General features: G+C 46.3%; 1 protein-coding gene across 3 annotated transcripts in view; it reads right to left on the bottom strand.

The window, feature by feature from the left end:
* Positions 1–144: 144 nt before the first annotated feature.
* Positions 145–19,334, bottom strand: part of EPG5 (ectopic P-granules 5 autophagy tethering factor) — a 109,097-nt gene continuing 89,907 nt past the window's right edge. For all 3 annotated transcript variants that reach the window (XM_070050250.1, XM_070050251.1, XM_070050252.1), the window contains 5 exons: positions 14,136–14,378; positions 10,621–10,837; positions 10,027–10,242; positions 7,664–7,778; positions 145–4,547 (listed from right to left, as the gene is read on the bottom strand). In XM_070050250.1, coding sequence (XP_069906351.1) covers positions 4,365–4,547; positions 7,664–7,778; positions 10,027–10,242; positions 10,621–10,837; positions 14,136–14,378 — 974 coding nt within the window. In that variant the 3' untranslated portion in view covers positions 145–4,364. The remainder of the gene's footprint in view (positions 4,548–7,663; positions 7,779–10,026; positions 10,243–10,620; positions 10,838–14,135; positions 14,379–19,334) is intronic.

The following is a 19,334-nucleotide window of genomic DNA, read 5'->3' as shown; positions in this document are numbered from 1 at the left end:
GGCCTCTCCACTGAGGTGAAACATCACAGAATAACATTTCTACCCATCACAAACTTTCTAAAATGTTTCTTAGTGTGATTTATTTATGAAAACAAGACCCAAAAAACCAACCTCCCCAAAACAATGAGACAGGCTCACCGCGTGTACACTGAATTCAAATCTGGTTTATTTGCAGAATTTTACTTCACCAATTTTCATTTCTTCCTGTTTCTCATGGCTATATAAAAATTCATCCTTTGTACAAGCTTGTAAAAGGCTCAAGCGTGACTAAGAAGTGAATATTGCACATGTAATGACTTAAAATCAGAGGACTTGAAGGGCACATGAGACATGGGAGAAGGAAGGGTTCAACAGCCTCTGTCTTCTCAGAAAGTGACTTCAAACCACTGAAGGAAGAGTGAGTTCTGATTCTCAGTGCTCAATGAGATACTGCATCTGTACATTAAAGATAAGTTACACACAACAGCATTCCTCAGTGATTCACCATCCCAAAACAGGATCCACAGGTGGCTTTTTTTTCAAGTTATCATCATCAAGTATCAAAAACCTATCCAGTGTGAATGAAAGAAACTTCACATATGAAGGTATACTTCAGAAAGTCTGTCGAAAAACAGAATTAGAAGTTTTGGTGCAAAAACATTTTGAAATTCAGGCATAGTTTTTGCATAATATACATTTTTGCATGATCTTTTTGAAGACTGTTCATATGTATGGACATAAACTATTTTTGCACCAAAGTAAATCTTTCAATTCCATTTTTCCACACCCTTCTTGAAGTCCCATCATATAGCTGCTCTGGGCCTCCCTAAAACATGAGCGTATTGTCACACACCACAATGAAGTCCGCATTGGTGCCTGGCTATAAATCAAGGACTTCACCCAGCATCACCCAGCTGCCCATGAAAGAACACAGAAGGGGACATTGAAAAAAAAAAACAGAACAAGCAACATGCTTATTTCCCAGCATTTATATTTCCATTTTGTTTAATAAGACAAAGTTAACTGGGCAGAAAAATGATCAGCTACCATCTCAAAATAAGCTGTAAAGTCAGACCCAAATAGAGAGGAGACAGTAGTGAAGGGTTACCTGTGAAGTGCCTTATTGTTAGACTTAGTGTGAGATGTGCAAGGAGACTAGTCTTTCGCAGCAACTGACACTCCACAGGTCTGGGGCACAGCTACTTGCCACCCAAGAGTCCAGAGGAGCCAACTACACTACGTGGACCACGGTAGTATGACCGTAACCCAAGGGCAGGGAGCAGGACGTGGCAAGTGAGTTGTCAGAACAGGAGGATTCCCACTCTTGGCACCTGCAAGTGAGCACCAGTTCAACTGGTGCCCCAGATGCCTCATCCGTCTCACCCTGATGTTGGCCTCTCTTGGATAACATGGATCAATGTGAGAACTTTTCACAAAGTGCAGTCCTCTTAGACCTCATGGGAGAAGAGAACTAACTAAAGACACAGGGCCACCTAGCCTGCAAAAGACTAAGGGGTTGGGTCCAAAACGTGACAAAAACTCAAACTGCCAGGAGATCTGTCCCAAGCGGTACAAGAGGACAGCCCTAGCCTGGATTGCTCTAGGCAGAGCCCTGACCAATAAATAAGTCACATTGCCAGGAGCCGTTGGCCCGCTAACAACCAGAACTACAAAAAGAGCCCACAGTGGCAGCCTGGGCATGCCCAGCAGGGCATCACAGGATCCTCACAAGAGGGACGAGATGAGTATTAAATGCCCCTCTGGTTTTAAATGTGACCCTAGGAATTCACTTCCTGCTCCCAAAGAAATAACTGTAGCAACAAACACCTAATGAAAAACCATCACCTTCATTTAAACACTCTTAACTCGGGCAACATGGACAAACTGACCTTGGCAGATGACGGGGAGGAACAAGGAGGCTGTCACTGGTTGAAGGGATCAGACTTCCCCCAGACTCAAAGAACTGACTGAACTGGGCCCAATACCGGGGAGGCAGAGGCATTCGGTGACTGGGACAACACACTGATCATGCAGCTGAGAAACAGTCAGCCTCCGAGCTGGGGTCCCGAGAGTAAGAGCTCTGGAAACGTACAGGAGAGCCCTAGCCCTACCTGCCACTGTCACACTCTGCAGGACCCCTTTCCCTCACACGCCCTGCATCCAGCTGTCCGCCCCGCCCTGCAGGTGCTGGATGGAGAAGACTGACCCCCAGCTGACTCTGCCCCCATCTGAGAACTGCATGGTGGGGGACAAGGAATGGAGAGGCCGAGAGGCACTCTTTTGTTGGGATCAGAATGCTGCCTCCTCTTGCTCCTAGGAAACTGTCAGACATCCTTATCTGAGCGGGGTGCCAGGGCCGGCCACTGTGCCAGAAGTCTGGAGCGTGCAACAGGTTGCCTTCCACGTCACTCGGCCCATAAGGCAGGCTCTGTTTTTCCTTGATCCCAGGATTTACATGCAGCCCCAGTCGCTGTCTCTGAAAACGTGGCCCTGTGCTCTCTGGAAACCCATTAGCCCTGAAAGCAGTGGGCAGGCTGACAGGCCTGCTGCCCTGCCTTCCCAGGAGACCCCAGCAGCGCTGCCATGATCTGAACCAGCCGGTGCCTTTAAAGCACTTTCTTAGCCCAGAGAGTAAACATAAAGCAGTGGAAGAAGATGCACCTCCACTGGCCATCTCTGATGATGAGGTTACAACTAGAAGACATCAGGCATAAAACCAACAGCAATTTTACCAACTGAAATACTTGACGAAGTAGTGGGATACCCTGCAGTCTGGATTCATAACTATTACAACCAAAGGTCGATTTTATTTTTCATCATTTTTACAGACCAAATACATTATAAATATTATAAACTTTCAAAAATTAACAGGTTAATCATAATTCTCTTTAAAATGTACATACTGTCACTGAAAAACTTCACATTCTAGGAAATCAATAATTGCCTCCTCCTCAAAGAAAACAGCACACAAGGTATCTCCCATCTTAACACCATTGTTGTCAGATCAGCTCGGTAAATGGCAGAGCTCCTAAAATTTTCTTATACACAGGTGGATGACCGACTTTGAAAATGGGGAGAAAGGAAAACAAAGAACATGTCCCCGGAAGACGAGGCTTTGTGGCCCACAAAACTCTGAGCCTGAACTGGATGCGCTCCATCAGAGCTTGCCCAGGAGGCAGAACTGCTCAACCGCACAAGTTCAAAATGAAGAGCTCCCACAAGCCTCCAGGTGTGGGGGAAGCACGGCCAAGGGTACACGAGAAGCAGTCATTGCTCTGCTGGCCCACATCCCTGTCTCCCTACTAAAGGCTCCTGGCGGCCACTGAGACACGTCAGATGACTACTTATGTTCCCGGGCTGCCCTGTAGGCAAAGCTGGACGTATGAAATCCATCTGGAGCTGACAGCAGCACGAATCCGATGACGAGAGTCCAGCTGCCATTGCTCAGGCAATGATACCACGGGCAAGAAGATGGCGACACCACAGGCAGTGCCACTGTGAGGCTCTGGCAATGAATGAGAACAGCTGCTAACAGAAGGCACGTGGCTCCTGGAAGAAAGCCAGCCCGCAGCAGTTCTCCCAACCCGACCTGGCTTCTGCAGGACAGTGTTTCAGCAGACCCCAAACCTGCATTTGCGTTTAACTATGGAGGGAAGAACACGCAGGGAATACACAGTGGGGCCCAGTTTCTCCCCATCTCTTGTCTCTTGACACGAGAGGCCTCTGGATACCAACTTGGAAATTTCAGTGTCAACAGGGTCAGGTAAGTGGTGTGACTGGGGGGCTGGGCTGGGGGTAGGATCCAAGGGAATGGCGGGGCTGTGGTGACTGGACAGTCATCCCTGGCTGTGCTCCCCTGCTGTACACGGCAAGCTCGTCACGGAGAGCCAGCCTACCCCATCACATGCAACACGAACCAATTCAGCACTTCCAGCTCCCTGTTGAGGGAATTACCACAATACTCAGATGCTGGTGTGTTTCCCCACATTTGAGAAATGCAGAAATTTTCAAGGCTGACTTTTGTTCTTACTTTGGAAGAACACAAATGGGGTGTAAAAGTGAGAGCTCCACACGATTCCTGGAGCAGTTGTACTCGAGACGCCTGCGAAGTTCAGCAACTCCGAGAGGCTCTGCACCCAGGGGAAGCTCAGTTAATTTCACTTGTGGGCGAACATAAAAGTTACGATGCTCCCAGAATGTTTTAAGAGCTAAGAAGACAAACTTACACACACCCCAGAGTTCCCTAATGCCTCCCGACTTGCATCTCACTCAGCTGCTCCTTGGCTGAACTTACTCTGCGGTGAAACGGAGGGAAGTTAGGGGTACAACAGCAAAGTTAAATGTAAACTTAAAGAGCAACATGGTTTTCAAGAGTCTCAGTGGTACTATCGAATGTTGTCCAAATAATGCACTTCTGGATACAGACTGTTGACAAGAAGAGCCAGGAAGCTTTTCCCATCTTGGAGGCAATGGCCAGGGTGCTTTATAAACTGGGCGGCTTGCAGTATCTGATCCTGATACTCAACATACTGCTTACTCAAGGTCATGGATTCAAGAGCACTCAGAGCCTAAAAGACACGAAAGACGGGGGGTTAATTCCACAGTGAACGTGAAACGTGGTGGCCACGGGCACAGCATACTTACTGTTACGATGTGGTTCCACTGTGAGCTGGGAACTAGGAGTCCAGAATGCAGGCACCAGTAGCCACTCGCAGAGGGAGGACAGCACCTCAAAGCCTCCTTGGCTTCTGCAGCTTTCCACATCCAGCCTCCCCTCTCCTGGTTGGGGCTACTCCCCAACACTTTGTGGCCAAGAGCTATGGTTCAGCCGGGCCTGTCTTACCGCTGGCCTCCTCACCTGTCACCCCCCTGCCCCAGCTTCCTGAAAGCCGCCTCATTCTCATTTCCTTTGGTCCCAACTCTCACCAGGGGGCTCCTCCCCAACAGATCACCAGCCCCCTCCTCCCAGGAGCCATTGGGAAATCACAGGCACCCAGCATCTCGTCCAAGTGAGCCCTGCCCCATGTGGTGCTGGGCTTGTTCCTCGGTTACAAAACAAGGTCATGTGTAACTGGTCTGATTGAATGAACTGCTGCAGAAACCTGCTGCCATGGCCGGCTGAGGTTAAAGGAGCATAAAGTCCGGATCAGGTGCCTCCCGAATCTGCCCAGAATGGATGGAGACAATGTTCCCACACCTCTCTCCAGAGCAGTAAAGGAAAAACATGCCTTGACTCAATCACTTTAACTCTGCTTCCTTCCTAGCAGAAGAGACTACGTGGAGAAAACAAGGACTCGCAACAGCAGGGAGTCTTGTTTTCCAACTGCACAAGCTCACCCACCCCAGGACTGTGACCCTGTCCCCCTCCCCTGCACCGTGTCCCCTCCCTCTCAACCGGAGTGCTAGATGATAGATACTAAATGATGGAATTGGCTTGGTTCACAAAACAGGGAGGGAGATTTTTTAAGGATGGCAAATGAACTGAAAGCTTAGAAATAAATTACCAGGAAGGCTGTACATAGAAGTCTTAGGATTTGGGGACCAAGTTAAGAGCTCTGTGAACAGAGTTCGATCTAAGAACTGAATGAGTGGGGACAGGCACTCCTATGAGCCACGGTGTCTCTCTTCTCTCTCCCCTCCTTTTCTTTTTCAAGTAGCCCCTCAATGGTCCATTTTGAGGCTTTACAATAATAAATAATATAATAAATAAATAATATAATAAATAAATAATAAATAAATAATCATTCTATTTAAAAAAGATGACTGTTACCGCTATATTCCTAAAGCTATACCTATAAAATTTGTATTTATTAAATAAAAGCTTAAAAAAAAAGATGACCATTTTCAAGTCTAAAAATCCTAATGGCAAGTTCATAGGAGACACACAGAAAATCATCCCTGAAATGCGGACAAAGAGAGGCTGGGCCCAGGTGACCTGGAGTCACGCCTAGATGCTCCAGGTTCTGGTGGCCACAGAGGAGTTGAAGACTTCTCATATACACCCTGAAATACATCTCTCTGATGTCACTATCTGCCCTCAAAAGGCTCATCTCGGGGTAGGCCTTTGGCTAAGCAGTTAAAATGCCAGTGTGAGGGAGGGTAAAGCTGCCTCCTGCAATGCCAGTATCCCATATGGGTACCGGTTTGAGTCCCGGCTGCTCCACTGCCAATCCAGCTCCCTGTCAGTGCACATGGGAAAGCAGCGGAGGATGGCCCAAGTGCTTGGGCCCCTGCACCTACATGGGAGAGTGGGAAGAGGCTCCTAGCTCTTGTTTGGCCCAGCCCTGGCCACTGCAGCCATTTGGGGAATGGACCAGCAGACCGAAGATTTCTCTGTCTCCTCTGTGGCTCTTTCAAATAAATAAAATAAATATATATATAAAAAAAAAGATGTCAGTTGGGATGCGCACCTCCCCTATCCGAATGCCTGGGTTGGATTCCTGGTTCTGCTCCTGCCTCTACCTTGCTGCAAATGCAGACACCGGAAGGCAGCAGTGATGGCTCAAGCGACTGGGTTCTTGCTGCCCATGTGGGCAACCTGGACTAAGCTGCCAGCTTCTGTCTACAGCCCTGGCCCAGTTCCAAATGTTTTTAATTTTATTAAAGAACAACTTAAAAAGTTTTTTAAATAACTTCTGCCACCTGTGATACCTCATGTGAGACATTAGGGATTTAAACAGCTGTGCTGTCTGGCCAGTGAGCAACCATCATCAGGTATTTTCTACACAGGGATCCCTCTGAAGAACCTACCAACTGTTCTGCCTGATCTTCATTCTTAATAGGCAAGATCTCATACATGTGTAGCTGGCTTAGACAGCACAGCCGAGGGGTCTGCACAATGCCCAGGCACAGACACACCCTACAGCTGGACTGATGAGGGTGAAGCCAGCCCCCCGCTCTCAAGCTGTATGACCCATGACTGATTACTCATCCACAAAACCAGGAAAACAGCAGTTCCTCTGCTGTTATTATGAGGAATAAACGAGTTACACTTTGACTTGTGCATAGCCAGTGAGTTGTAGCTCAGGGCAATGCCTGGCAGAGAGCGGCACCCAGGACTGCCAGCCATTGCTTCAGAGTATGCACCTTGTGCTTCCTGGCCTACAGACAGGTGAGCAGGAGATACCAGAATGGGACCACTGCCCACACCGTCTTCCTGTTTCTAGAACAAACTATAATTTTCCAGAGCTACCATTCTGTCTGCAGCATCAGCCAACAGTGGTCAACCTTCAGACTCACAAAGGAATCCCTTCCTTGGTTCCAAGTTAAACTCAGCTAGTTTCCTTCCATCTCAACTGTGGCTGCATTTTCTGCACCCGCCTCAGCTCTCAGCCCTCAGCCCTCAGCCCTCAGCCCTCAGCCCTCAGCCCTCAGCCCTCAGCCCTCAGCCCTCAGCCCTCAGCCCCCGGCCCCCAGCTGCAAGCCTTTAGCAGGTAAGTGTGCATTTACACTTACCAGAACAAAATTCAGACCTAGACTGGTTTGCCTATGGCCTTGCTTCATCCACAATAACAGTGTTCTAGGTAAGTATCTACAAAAAATGGCTTAAAATCTGGGATGAGCACACGTGCTCCTACAAGCCTCATGCCATCGTGTATATGAGCCAGAGCTACCACCTTGCCACCTTACAGGGAAGGCAGGCGGGAGACCTCTGACCCGCAGGCAGAAAGCTGTCTGTACCGACCTGCTGGGCTTTGGGAGTCAGATGTAAGTCGGAGCCAGGTCTCAATCGGATCTGATCTTCTGTAGGAACCTGGACTGAAAGGAAGGCAGCCATGCTTCGGGCAACCACCCGGAACCTTAGGGGTTAGGGGGAGGTCAGAAGGAGGAAATGATATTAAAATAACCACCATTTTCTATTAAAACAAAACAGGATAAACACATTTCTAGGTCTACTGCATCGTTAACCTCTTCAGGAAAGTCTTCAACTTGATCAACAAGGAACCTGAACCTCCCCTTCCATGATCACCATGCAAACAATGCAGGTATAATTCAGATTCAGGAGTGAAAGTGTCAGGGAAGGCATTTGGTGCAGTGGTTGGGTCACTGCTTGGAATGCCTGCACCCCATACCCGAATGCCTGCGTTCAAGCCCCAGCTCCACTTCTAATTTCAGCTTTCTACTAAGGTGCACCCTGGACGGCAGGAAGTGATAGTGAAGTACTTGGATCCCTGCCACCTATGTGGGAGTCCAGGTTTGGACTGCCAGCCCCTGACTTTGGCCTACCCCAGGCCTGGCTGTTGCAGGCATTTGGGGAGTGAACCAGCACATGGAAGATCTCTCTGTGTTTCTATTTCCTCTTTGTATCTCTGCCTTTCGGATAAAAATAAATAAATTAACAACAACAACAACAATCAAAGAATGAAAGTGTTGGCAAAAATGTAGAATAACTGGAAGCCTCACAGGCTGCTGTGGGAATATAAATGGTGCAGGTGCTATGAAAGTAGCTCTCAGGAAGTGCAACACGGTTACTACAGGATCCAGCAACTCCAGGCCTGGGAACAGACCCAGAGGAACTGAAAACAGATGTCCTAACAAACTCCTTTAAAAGAATGTTCGCAGCAGCATTTTACGCAATTAGGTAAAGGTTGAAACAATCCAAATGTCTATCAGCTGATAATCGGATAAACAAGGGGCTGGCGCTGTGGCATAGCAAGTGATGGCACACCTGTGATGCTGGCATTCCATATGGGCGCTGGTTCATGTCCCAGCTGCTCTACTTCCAACCCAGCTCCTTGCTAATGGTCTAGGAAAAGCAGCACAAGATGGCCCAAGTGCTTCGGCCCCAGACACCCACATGGGAGACCTGGATGAAGCTCCTGGCCCCTGGTTTCAGGCTTCAGCCTAGCCCAGCCCTGGCTGTTGCAGTCATCTAGAGAGTGAACCAGAGGTTGGCAGATGTGTGTGTGTGTGTGTCCCTCTCTCTCTGTAACTCTTTCAAATAAATAAACAAAACATGGTATATCCATACGATGATAAAGGAGTGAAGTACTGCTACATGCTACAACATGGATGAACTTTGACAACTCTGTGCTACATGAAAGAAGTCAGACAGAAGATGCCACATATTATTTGATTTCATTTATGTAAAATGTCTAAAACAGGATTTAATACATAAAGCCAATTAGAGGCTGCCAGCGACTAAGGGTGAAAGGAAACAGAGGCGATTGCTTAATGGGTACATGGCTTCCCTTGGGGATGATGAAAACCTTCCGGAACTAGTCAGTGGTGAGGGCTGCAACGATATTGTGAACATGCTAAATGTCACTGAATTATTTATATTACAGCAGCTGCCATGAGACATTTTAAGTTATGGGCATTTTACTACAATTAAAAAACAATAATGAAAATATCTGATGGGAGTAAAAGAAACACAAGGCAAATTTAAAATGAAACCAATCACATAGTTCTGCTAAATTCTACCACACACAAAGAAACATGATATTAACTGATCTGCAATGAGCTGTCCCCAAAGTTGCAACAGCAGAATGGGCTATTCCACAAGAAGCAGACAGAACAGGAGAAGAACTGCTAGGCAGGACAGAAGGCAGATGGTAAATTATTCCATGCCTTGGGAGTCTGAGCAACAAATACGTGGACCTGATTCTTATTACCTGTCCTTCTCACCAACTGCCCTTCACCCTTGCTGAGGACTTAATGGTGCACTGATCCGAGTCCCCCACAGGTGTGGGGTTCCCCTGAACCCACGCACAGTGATCTAGCACCTGTAGTGAAGCAGCACACCGGGCATTCTAACCTAACCTTGCACACCATCACGGGCTCAAATCAAAAAAAAAAAAAAGCAGCAGTAACGATACAAAGTCAAAATACAACAGACGCTACTGATACAAAATTTTGTTTGAACCTAAAGTAGCGTCAAGATGAGAAAAAAATGCTTCTTAAGACTATAAAAAAGTAATCCGGCTCTGATTTTTTCCTCTTAATTTTTCTGGAAAACCTGGTTGCAAAACCTACTGAGGTATCACAACCTATACATCAACGCAGACGTCTGAGGCCTATTTAGAACAATAGCAGGTGCTTCCTTACCTGTTAGACAAGGGTGACTTCCGGCCCAAGCCGATTACCCCCAGGATCCCAGAGCTGAGCCTCTCCTCCGCCACAAGGCACTGCCTGCTCTGAAGTGTGAGCAGAATTCGAATCACAGATTCTGTCAGGACCGAGTCATTCTGCTCGGTCTGAATCAGAGACAGCTGCAGCACTTGGTGCCACCACAGAAACAGCTTGGCCTCTTCCTGCGTGGAACTGGGGGAGGCACCAGAGGAAAACAAAATCAGGAGTGGATTTTTCCCACCCCCGTTTACCTGAAAGTCCACAACAGTCTGAAGCACAGGCCATTTAGTGCCCTAGAGGCTTAGGCACAGGTGATCATGCTCCTAAAATAATGGGACTGCTAACAGCTACTGCTTAGCACTCACCATGTGCCAGACACCATGTACGGGCTTTCTGTCCTCTCACGTTAAGCCTCGTAACAACCCTATGAGCTTGAGATTTTTATCTCCCCTCAACTCATAAGGGAACTCAAGCTTGGTGCTTCAAAATTCCCATTTTAGAAAATTAAAGAACCTACTCAGAAAACAGGCCCTCGGGCTAGGCATCTGTGCAAAACAAGTGCCGCTATACCTTGGGTACACCTGTTCCAGCCACTTGCTCAGGTGCAGCAGCACCTTCATTTCGTTCTGGAGAGTCTGCTCACTATTTAAGCACTGAAGCAGGTAGACATAGAGAGTCAAGTAACTGCCGAGGGCTAGGCACTCCTGCAGGAAGTCTTCTATAGTGAGCTCCGGGACCTGAAGGGACACCAGAATAGGGCCCCAGCCCAAATTCTGGTTGAAGGAGCCTAAAAAAGATTAAAAGGAGACATCAAAATATAAGCAAGGCAGGGGGACATTTGGCACAGCGGTTAAGATACCACTTGGGATGCCCATACCCCACATCAGAGTACCTAGATTCAAGTCCCCGTTCTACGTTTTTGTTTGTTTGTTTGTTTGTTTAATATTTATTTACCTGAGAGGCAGAGTTACAGAGAGAGGTAGAGATAGAGAGAGAGTCTTCAATCCACTTGCTCATTCCCCAATAGCCACAACGGCCAAAGCTGTGCCAAACTGAAGCCAGAAGCTAGGAGCTTCCTCTAGATCTCCTATGCAGGTGCAGCAGCCCAACTACTTGTGCCATTTTCCACTGCTTTTCTAGGCCATCAGCAGGGAGCTAAATCAGAAGTGGGGCAGCCAGGACTCAAACTGGTGCCCATATGGGACACCAGCACCACAGGTGGATGCTTAACCTACTATGCCACAGTGTTGCCCATCCCCTCCCCTCCCCGAACTGGTTCCATTTCTGAGTGGAACCTGCTAATGTGCACACTGGAAGGCAGAGGTGTTGATTCAAGTAGCTGAGTCTCTGCTACCCATGTGGGACACCGGGAATTGAGGTGGGGATTGAGTTCTTGACACCTAGTTTCAGTCTAGCTCAGCCCTCACTGATGTGGGCATTTGGGGAGTGAACCAGTGGATGGATGGTTCTCTGTCTCTGTCTCTCAAATACATAAATAAGAGAGAGAAACAAGAATAAAATTCTTAACAACTTTAATGAATCTTTTCACTTTAAGCTTCATGTCAAGAAAACATTTCCAACATCGGCCCCTGAGGCCACAAAAGTGAAATGTACCCTGGACTCAGACTGAACAGCCCTCATGCTAAATGTCCATTCCCAGGCCAGCCGCTAGAGGTTAAGAAATCAGAACACAAGAGCCTAGGGTGATTACTGATGCCATAAACAACAGTGTCAATTTGTTAAGTCAACAACAGGAGTCACTGTGCACTTACTCCTCATGTAGGATCTCTGTCCTTAATGTGCTGTACATTGTGATTTAATGCTATAACTAGTACTCAAACAGTATTTTTCACTGTGTGTTTCTATGTGGGTGTAAACTCTTGAAATCTTTACTTAATATATGGTAAACTGATCTTCTGAATATAAGGAGAATTGAAAATGAATCTTGATGTGAATGGAAGGGGAGAGGGAGTGGAAAAGGGGAGGGTTGCGGGTGGGAGGGAAGTTATGGGGGGGAGCCATTGTAATCCATAAGCTGTACTTTGGAAATTTATATTCATTAAATAAAAGTTTAAAAAAAAGAGAAATCAGAACACAGGGCTACATATGAAATAAACCACTGTTCTCCTCATATCATGATCACCAAAATGACATGCGGACACTGTCCCAGTCATCCAAGAGCTTTAACTTTAGTACCACTTTTAAATATGTTTGAACACTTAGGCTTTTTTTTTTTTTTTTTTTTTTTTTTTTGACAGGCAGAGTGGACAGTGAGAGAGAGAGAGACAGAGAGAAAGGTCTTCCTTTTGCCATTGGTTCACCCTCCAATGGCCGCCACGGCTGGTGCGCTGCGGCCGGCGCACCGCGCTGATCCGATGGCAGGAGCCAGGTACTTATCCTGGTCTCCCATGGGGTGCAGGGCCCAAGGACTTGGGCCATCCTCCACTGCACTCCCTGGCCACAGCAGAGAGCTGGCCTGGAAGAGGGGCAACCGGGACAGAATCCGGTGCCCTGACCGGGACTAGAACCCAGTGTGCCGGCGCCGCAAGGCGGAGGATTAGCCTAGTGAGCCGCGGCGCCGGCCAAACTTAGGCTTTTGCAAGGGAAACGGTTATCACCAAGTATTCTTGCTTATCAAAGCTTAGTTTGACTCTTTTATATCCCTAGGGAAACCATTTGGTTTTTAGTAACCCAGATGAATTTGGAACAGGGTGCTCTCTATATTCTGAGGGAGGACGGGTGGCACGGTGACGCACACAGCACCTCCTCCTGAGTCACTGGAAAGTTACGGACACGTCCCAGCCCCTCACTCCTTGCTTTCCCACTGCCTGTAGTGTGATTGTCCCTGAAATCAGAGTTCAGGAGGGTAGTTCTGAGCAATGCCTAATCAGATCAGGTTGTTTCCGGAGTCTCAGAGTGGGAAGGGAGGAAGGGAGGAAGATAACAGGGAGGCAGGCATTTGGCCCAGCAGTTAAGACACTTCTTGGGAAGCCTGCATCCAGGACAGAGTGCTGGGTTTAGATCCTGTCTGCCCTCAGATTCTGGCTTCCTGCTGGTATATACCCTGGAGGGCAGCAGGTGACGGCTTGGGTAGCTGCATTCTACCACCCGTGCAGAAGGCCTAGAACGGGTTTCTGGGTCCCACATGTTAAGGGCATCTGGGGAGTAAACCAGCGGAGGGAAGACCTCTCTCTCTGTCTCTCCCTCTCACTGTCTGTAACTCTACCTCTCAAATAAATAATAAATAAAATCTTTAAAAAAAAAAGGTGTAATGGCCGGCGCCGCGGCTCACTAGGCTAATCCTCCGCCTAGCGGCGCCAGCACACTGGGTTCTAGTCCCGGTTGGGGCGCCGGATTCTGTCCCGGTTGCCCCTCTTCCAGGCCAGCTCTCTGCTGTGCCAGAGAGTGCAGTGGAGGATGGCCCAGGTGCTTGGGCCCTGCACCTCATGGGAGACCAGGAGAAGCACCTGGCTCCTGGCTCCTGCCATCGGATCAGCGCGGTGCGCCGGCCACAGCACGCCGGCCGCGGCGGCCATTGGAGGGTGAACCAACGGCAAAAGGAAGACCTTTCTCTCTGTCTCTCTGTCTCTCTCTCACTATCCACTCTGCCTGTCAAAAAAAAAAAAAAAAAAAAAAAAAAGGTGTAACAAAAAGCAATTACAAGGACTTCTGTGAAAACTCCTTTTACCAGAAGTGACGAAAGTAGAGAAAATTAACAAAGTAGATCATGATTCTACAGATTGTGGGTCTGAGGACTATGACTTGGTTTGTGACATAACAAGGCTTGCCTACAATAACAAGGGTGCTCTCACACTCTGAACTAGTGTAAAATGAAACACATGACTGTACCAACAGACGTAAGCCAGAGGTTCTCACATTGTGGAGATAATATATATATATATACATACCATATATATTTATATATACATACATATACATATATATATATTCCACAACATCGACAGAGCAGATATGAGAATGGTACAATCCCTCACTGGGAAGAGTCTGGAATGGTATCTCCCGGTGATCACGCTTTAATGATTCTTGGAAAATGTCAACGTAGTGAGAACAGAACGCCCTCTTACTTTCTTTGAAGTAGGCAGTGATGCAGGCTTCTGTAGTCTCGGCCATGTGGCGCACGGAAGCCAGGCTCTGGCAGGCTGCTGTTAAAAGGGGCAGCACCATCAGCCCGTGTACTTTCTGGCCAATCCAGGTCCGGATGCTACCCCGGAGGAACTCAGCCGTTGGAATAGTGGCATTGTTCATCATCATCAGGACTTCCATGAAGAGGCTGCTGAGGGCCATGTGGCGGGCCTGGCTGTCCATGTCTGCAGAAAATGAGAAAGGCTGAGAAAGGGGCCAGGAAAGTGACCACGACAACAAGAGGGCTTCATTCTCAGCTGCTCTGCGGCAGATTCTATAATTCTAGTGGCTGGCACAGGGCCCAGAAGGCAGGCTCTGGATGGTGTTCGGCTCTCACAGGACACAGCACACAAGCACCACTGTGAGCTCCCGGGTACAGCAGTACCTAAATAGGCACACATCAAGCTGGCATGAAAGAGCAGCTTACTGATCAGAACACACCTAATTAGTGTTTCTTCTCCAACACTTACTCATGAACAACAAACACACAGGTGTCAACAGTCACTTAGCAACAGTCCTCTCCAGCCCCGCTGCTGCCACTGCTGTCAGTATTCTGGGGTGATTTACACAGAATAAAGGCCATTACTTAAAACTAAATATAAAGTGAAAAACCTTTCAAAGGTTCCTAACTGCAGCTATTATTTGTGTTCTTTTTAATCTTCTTAATTTTTTTAAAAGATTTATTTATTTACTTGAAAGGCAGAGTTAGAGAGAGAGAGCGAGAGAGAGAAAGCAAGCTTCCATCTGATGGTTCACTCCCTAAATGGCTGCAAGGGCCGGAGCTAGGCTGGTCCGAAGCCAGGAGCCAGGAGCTTCTCCCTGGTCTCCCACAAGGGTTCAGGGACCAAAGCACTTGTGACATCTTCCATTGCTTTCCCAGGCCACAGCAGAGAGCTGGATTGGAAGTGGATCAGCTGGGACTTGAACCAGCATCCATATCAGATGCCAACACTGCAGCCAGCGGCTTTACCCACTATGCCACAATGCTGGCCCTTATTTGTTTTTTAAATAAAAACAGCAGACTGTTAATACAGTTTTTCAAAAAGAAAAAAGTCAGAGGTAAAGGGGAGAATAAAAAGCAAGAAAAAAGAGCGGATTCATTTTCTAAGAGATATGCAAATGAGTTGGAGCGGGTCACTGAGATAGATTCCTACTTCATATTCAAAAATAGAAAATTCTTGTAGCTCAGAAATAATAGGTGCAATTTTTGCCCACTATTTCTAGCTCTCTTTGAGCTGGCTATTTTGGAATAGGAATAAGTTGGGAGATGTCACTCATCACACCCAACAAAACAAATCTACCTGTTTACATAAGGTATCTTTCAAAAAGTTCATGGAAAATGTCTATTATATGATTTCAAATTTTTTGTACCAAATAAACTTATTTCTTAATTCCAATTTCCATGAACTTTCTGAATTGCCCCTGAACAGTGTTAAACAGACTTTATGTCACATGTTAATGTTACTCTAAAACCTATCAAGCAAGCTCTTTAAAAAAAAAAAAAGTTTAAAAGCTCTAGCATTATATCTGAATGAGCATAAACATTTTTTCAAATGTACTTCCAGGGCCAAAAGTATTCTTGGTAATAAAAGTTATCTCTGAATTTCAACTGAGCAGCAATTTTTATTTATTAATTATGACTTACAGCAACAAATTACTGTACTGAGCTTCCAACAGATCCCAGCTTCATATACTTTTTATTCTAATTTTTGCCTGATATGATTTTATTTGCCAGATGTTTGCCTGAAAACTTTCTATATCTCTAGGCTTTAGATGTACTTTTTTTTTTTTTTTTTTTTTTGACAGGCAGAGTGGACAGTGAGAGAGAGAGACAGAGAGAAAGGTCTTCCTTTGCCGTTGGTTCACCCTCCAATGGCCGCCGCGGCCGGCGCGCTGCGGCCGGCGCACCGCGCTGATCCGATGGCAGGAGCCAGGAGTCAGGTGCTTTTCCTGGTCTCCCATGGGGTGCAGGGCCCAAGCACCTGGGCCATCCTCCACTGCACTCCCTGGCCACAGCAGAGGGCTGGCCTGGAAGAGGGGCAACCGGGACAGAATCCGGCGCCCCGACCGGGACTAGAACCCGGTGTGCCGGCGCCGCTAGGCGGAGGATTAGCCTAGTGAGCCGCGGCGCCGGCTAGATGTACTTTTTATAAGCAGCTTAAAGCTATATACTATTTATTATTAATCTCACCTGAGACTTTGTATTTTATTTTGTATATTGGTCCATTTACTGATACATTTGAATTTTACCATCTTATTTTAGGGATTTTTCCTCACTTTTTCCACACTTTTTTACCTGCCTTCTCTAGACTGAACATAATTTTGGTTTTTAGTTCCATCTACTAATTTTGAAAGTATACATCTTATTTCTAGTCTTTTGGTGAGGCTCTTAACTATTTTGTAACATTCCTACTGTAACAAAGTTAGCTAAGTCCTTAGCCCTTTCAAACAAAATTAGAAATACTAACTTCAAAATCCATGCATTCGTGGTGTCACCAAAAACTTCATGGAGAATGTGTACTATGAAAAACCTATGTGTATTTCAAAATTTGTTTGCACCAAAATAAACTTATCTTTCAATTCCATTTTCCTGTGAACTTTCTGAAGTATACAAGTACCCTTGTATACGTGCTGTCATATAATTTTAGTTTCTGCTTTCTAAACCCCAAAACACATAATATAGTTTTTAAAAAGATTTATTTTATTTACTTGAAAGACAGAGTTACAGAGAGAGAAAAAGAGTGGGGAGAGGAGGGAGGGAGGGAGAGGGAGAGGGGGAGGGGGGGAGAGAGAGAGAGAGAGAGAGAGAGAGTCTTCCATCTGCTGGTTCATTCCCTAAATGGCCACAATGGCTGGAGTTGAGCCAATCCAAAGCCAGGAGTGTTCTCCAGATCTCCCACATGGGCGCAGGGTCCCAAGGACTTGGGCCACCCTTCGCAGCTTTCCCAGGTGCATTAGCAGGGAGCTGGATTGGAAGCCAAGCAGCCGGGACTTGAGCTGGTGCTCTCACATGGGATGCAGGCACTGCAGGCCAGGGCTTTAACCGGCTATGCCACAGCACCAGCCCTACATATTATAGTTTTATACAGGTAGCTTTTACTCACATTTCACCACTTTCTTTTCTTACTTTTGGCAATTCAAGCCTTCTATTCAGGTTCACTATACTATTTAAAGAACATATTTGAGTATTTCCTTTAGTGGTATGCACAGACAAACAATACTCGCACCTCAATGAAAGTACCTGTACTTCATCCTTATCCTTGAAAGATGGTTTTTATTTTACAATTCTAGATTATAAGTAATTTTCTCACAGCACATTAAAGTTATTATTGCATTTTACAGCTTCCTTTGTTGCTACAGAGAAGTCAGCTGGCATCTAAATATTGTTCTTTTGTATGTTAACTGCATTTCCTTCCTGGACATAAAAGGTTTTCTTTTTTGGTCACTGGTGCTTTTGCAGGGTCACTATAGTGCACAGAAGTGTCAATGTTTTTGTATTCTGCTTAGGATTTATTGGGCTTACTCAAGAGCATTATCTTATCAGCCCTGGAAGTTTCACAGCCTTGCTCTCTCTTCATATACTGCTTCTCTCCAATTACGGATCTCCTGTGCTCTGGGAACTCTGATTCAAGATGCAATATGGTAAGTCTTCCTGATGACCCCTCATGCCCCTTAACCTCACTTTCACATTCGTTTTCTCTCTGTTCTGTAATCTGTATTTTCTTCAGAGTTATTTTCTAGTTCACAAATTTTCTCTTCCGCTGTGTTGAATCTACTGTTAAAGTTCTTTATTAAATGTTTGTATTTTTAAAGCTAGAAAACATAATTCTCTTCAATCTGCAGATTTGTAGAATCTCTTGCTTCTGATATTTTCAACCTTCTTATTTCAGTATATTAAAAATACTCTTGTTTATTCTACCGATTATTCCTATGATTTAAAATTTTTCCATGTCTGACTCTGCTGACTGTCAGTTTCCCAGGACTTATGCTTGTGGGACCTTGTTTCTTTGTGGATTTTGTGACTCTCTTTTTAAAAAAAAAAAAAAATCAGTTCCTTAGAACTTTGAGCAGATGAGTTTCTCCAAAGAAAGGAGAATCTATGACTGCTTTCTGCCAGGTACCCGGCAGCACTACCAACCCAAAACTACTTTAACTGAATTTCAGGTTGAGGGTTTTTCAGATCAAACTAGATAGGGAGGCCAGTGCTGTGGCGTAGCAGGTAAGGCCGCTGCCAGCAGTGCCGGCATCCCATATGGACGCTGGTTTGAGTCCCGGCTGCCCCACTTCCAATCCAGCTCTTGCTATGGCCTGGGAAAGCAGGAGAAGATAGCCCAAGCCCTTCAGCCTCTGCACCTGCATGGGAGACCCAGAGGAAGCTCCTGGCTCCTGGCTTCAGATCAGCACGGCTCCAGCTGTTGCAGCTAATTGGGGAGTGAACCAGCGGATCAAAGACCCTGTCTCTCTCTCTCTCTCTCTCTGTGTGCATGTAACTCTGACTTTCAAGTAAAATTAATAAATCTTAAAAAAAAAACTAGATAGGACAAATTCTTCAAAACCACATTGAGAGTTAGCTTGTACTTACCAGTTTTCAAAACATGTAGCTTTTTCTCTGCCACACAGACATTTGTTCCGACAGCAGAGCCACAGCTAATGCCTTTGTGTCCCTCTCACAGGACATGTTCACTTGTGGCTCATGTTTAAGCTACAGCTGCCAACTGTGGGTTATGCCGGGGGTCTCCTGGCTACCATCTCAGGCAAGTCCTGGCCTTTATACCTAAGAAGGTTTGGGGTGAGAGCCAGCCCAGAGATTCCATCTACCTTGTTGATTTCCTCCTTTCCCTTAGTTTCTGGCCTCTGAGATTTCTTTGCCTTTCTGTCACTCCACTGATAAGTTTAATTTCTGGTTTCTTAAGAACATTTTATCCAGCATTCCTTGCTGTTTTTAGCAGGAAGCAAAGTGCTAGGAATGGAAGTTCTCCACATAAAGGGTCTTTACTAGTCTAACGTGATTCTGAAGTGTTCTCCCCATTAACAGCCAAAACCACAAGAGATGCTACTTACTAGGGCTCCTGTATCTCATTAAACCCAGCAACCTCCCTGTTCCCTCCGTTTGCCAGTGTCAACCCCTGCTCCAATTCTTA

Source organism: Oryctolagus cuniculus, chromosome 10 (assembly GCF_964237555.1).
Source record: "Oryctolagus cuniculus chromosome 10, mOryCun1.1, whole genome shotgun sequence".
Taxonomy (NCBI): Eukaryota; Metazoa; Chordata; class Mammalia; order Lagomorpha; family Leporidae; genus Oryctolagus; species Oryctolagus cuniculus.
Note: the sequence above shows the minus strand (reverse complement) of the source record. Positions and strands in the feature narration are given on the sequence as shown.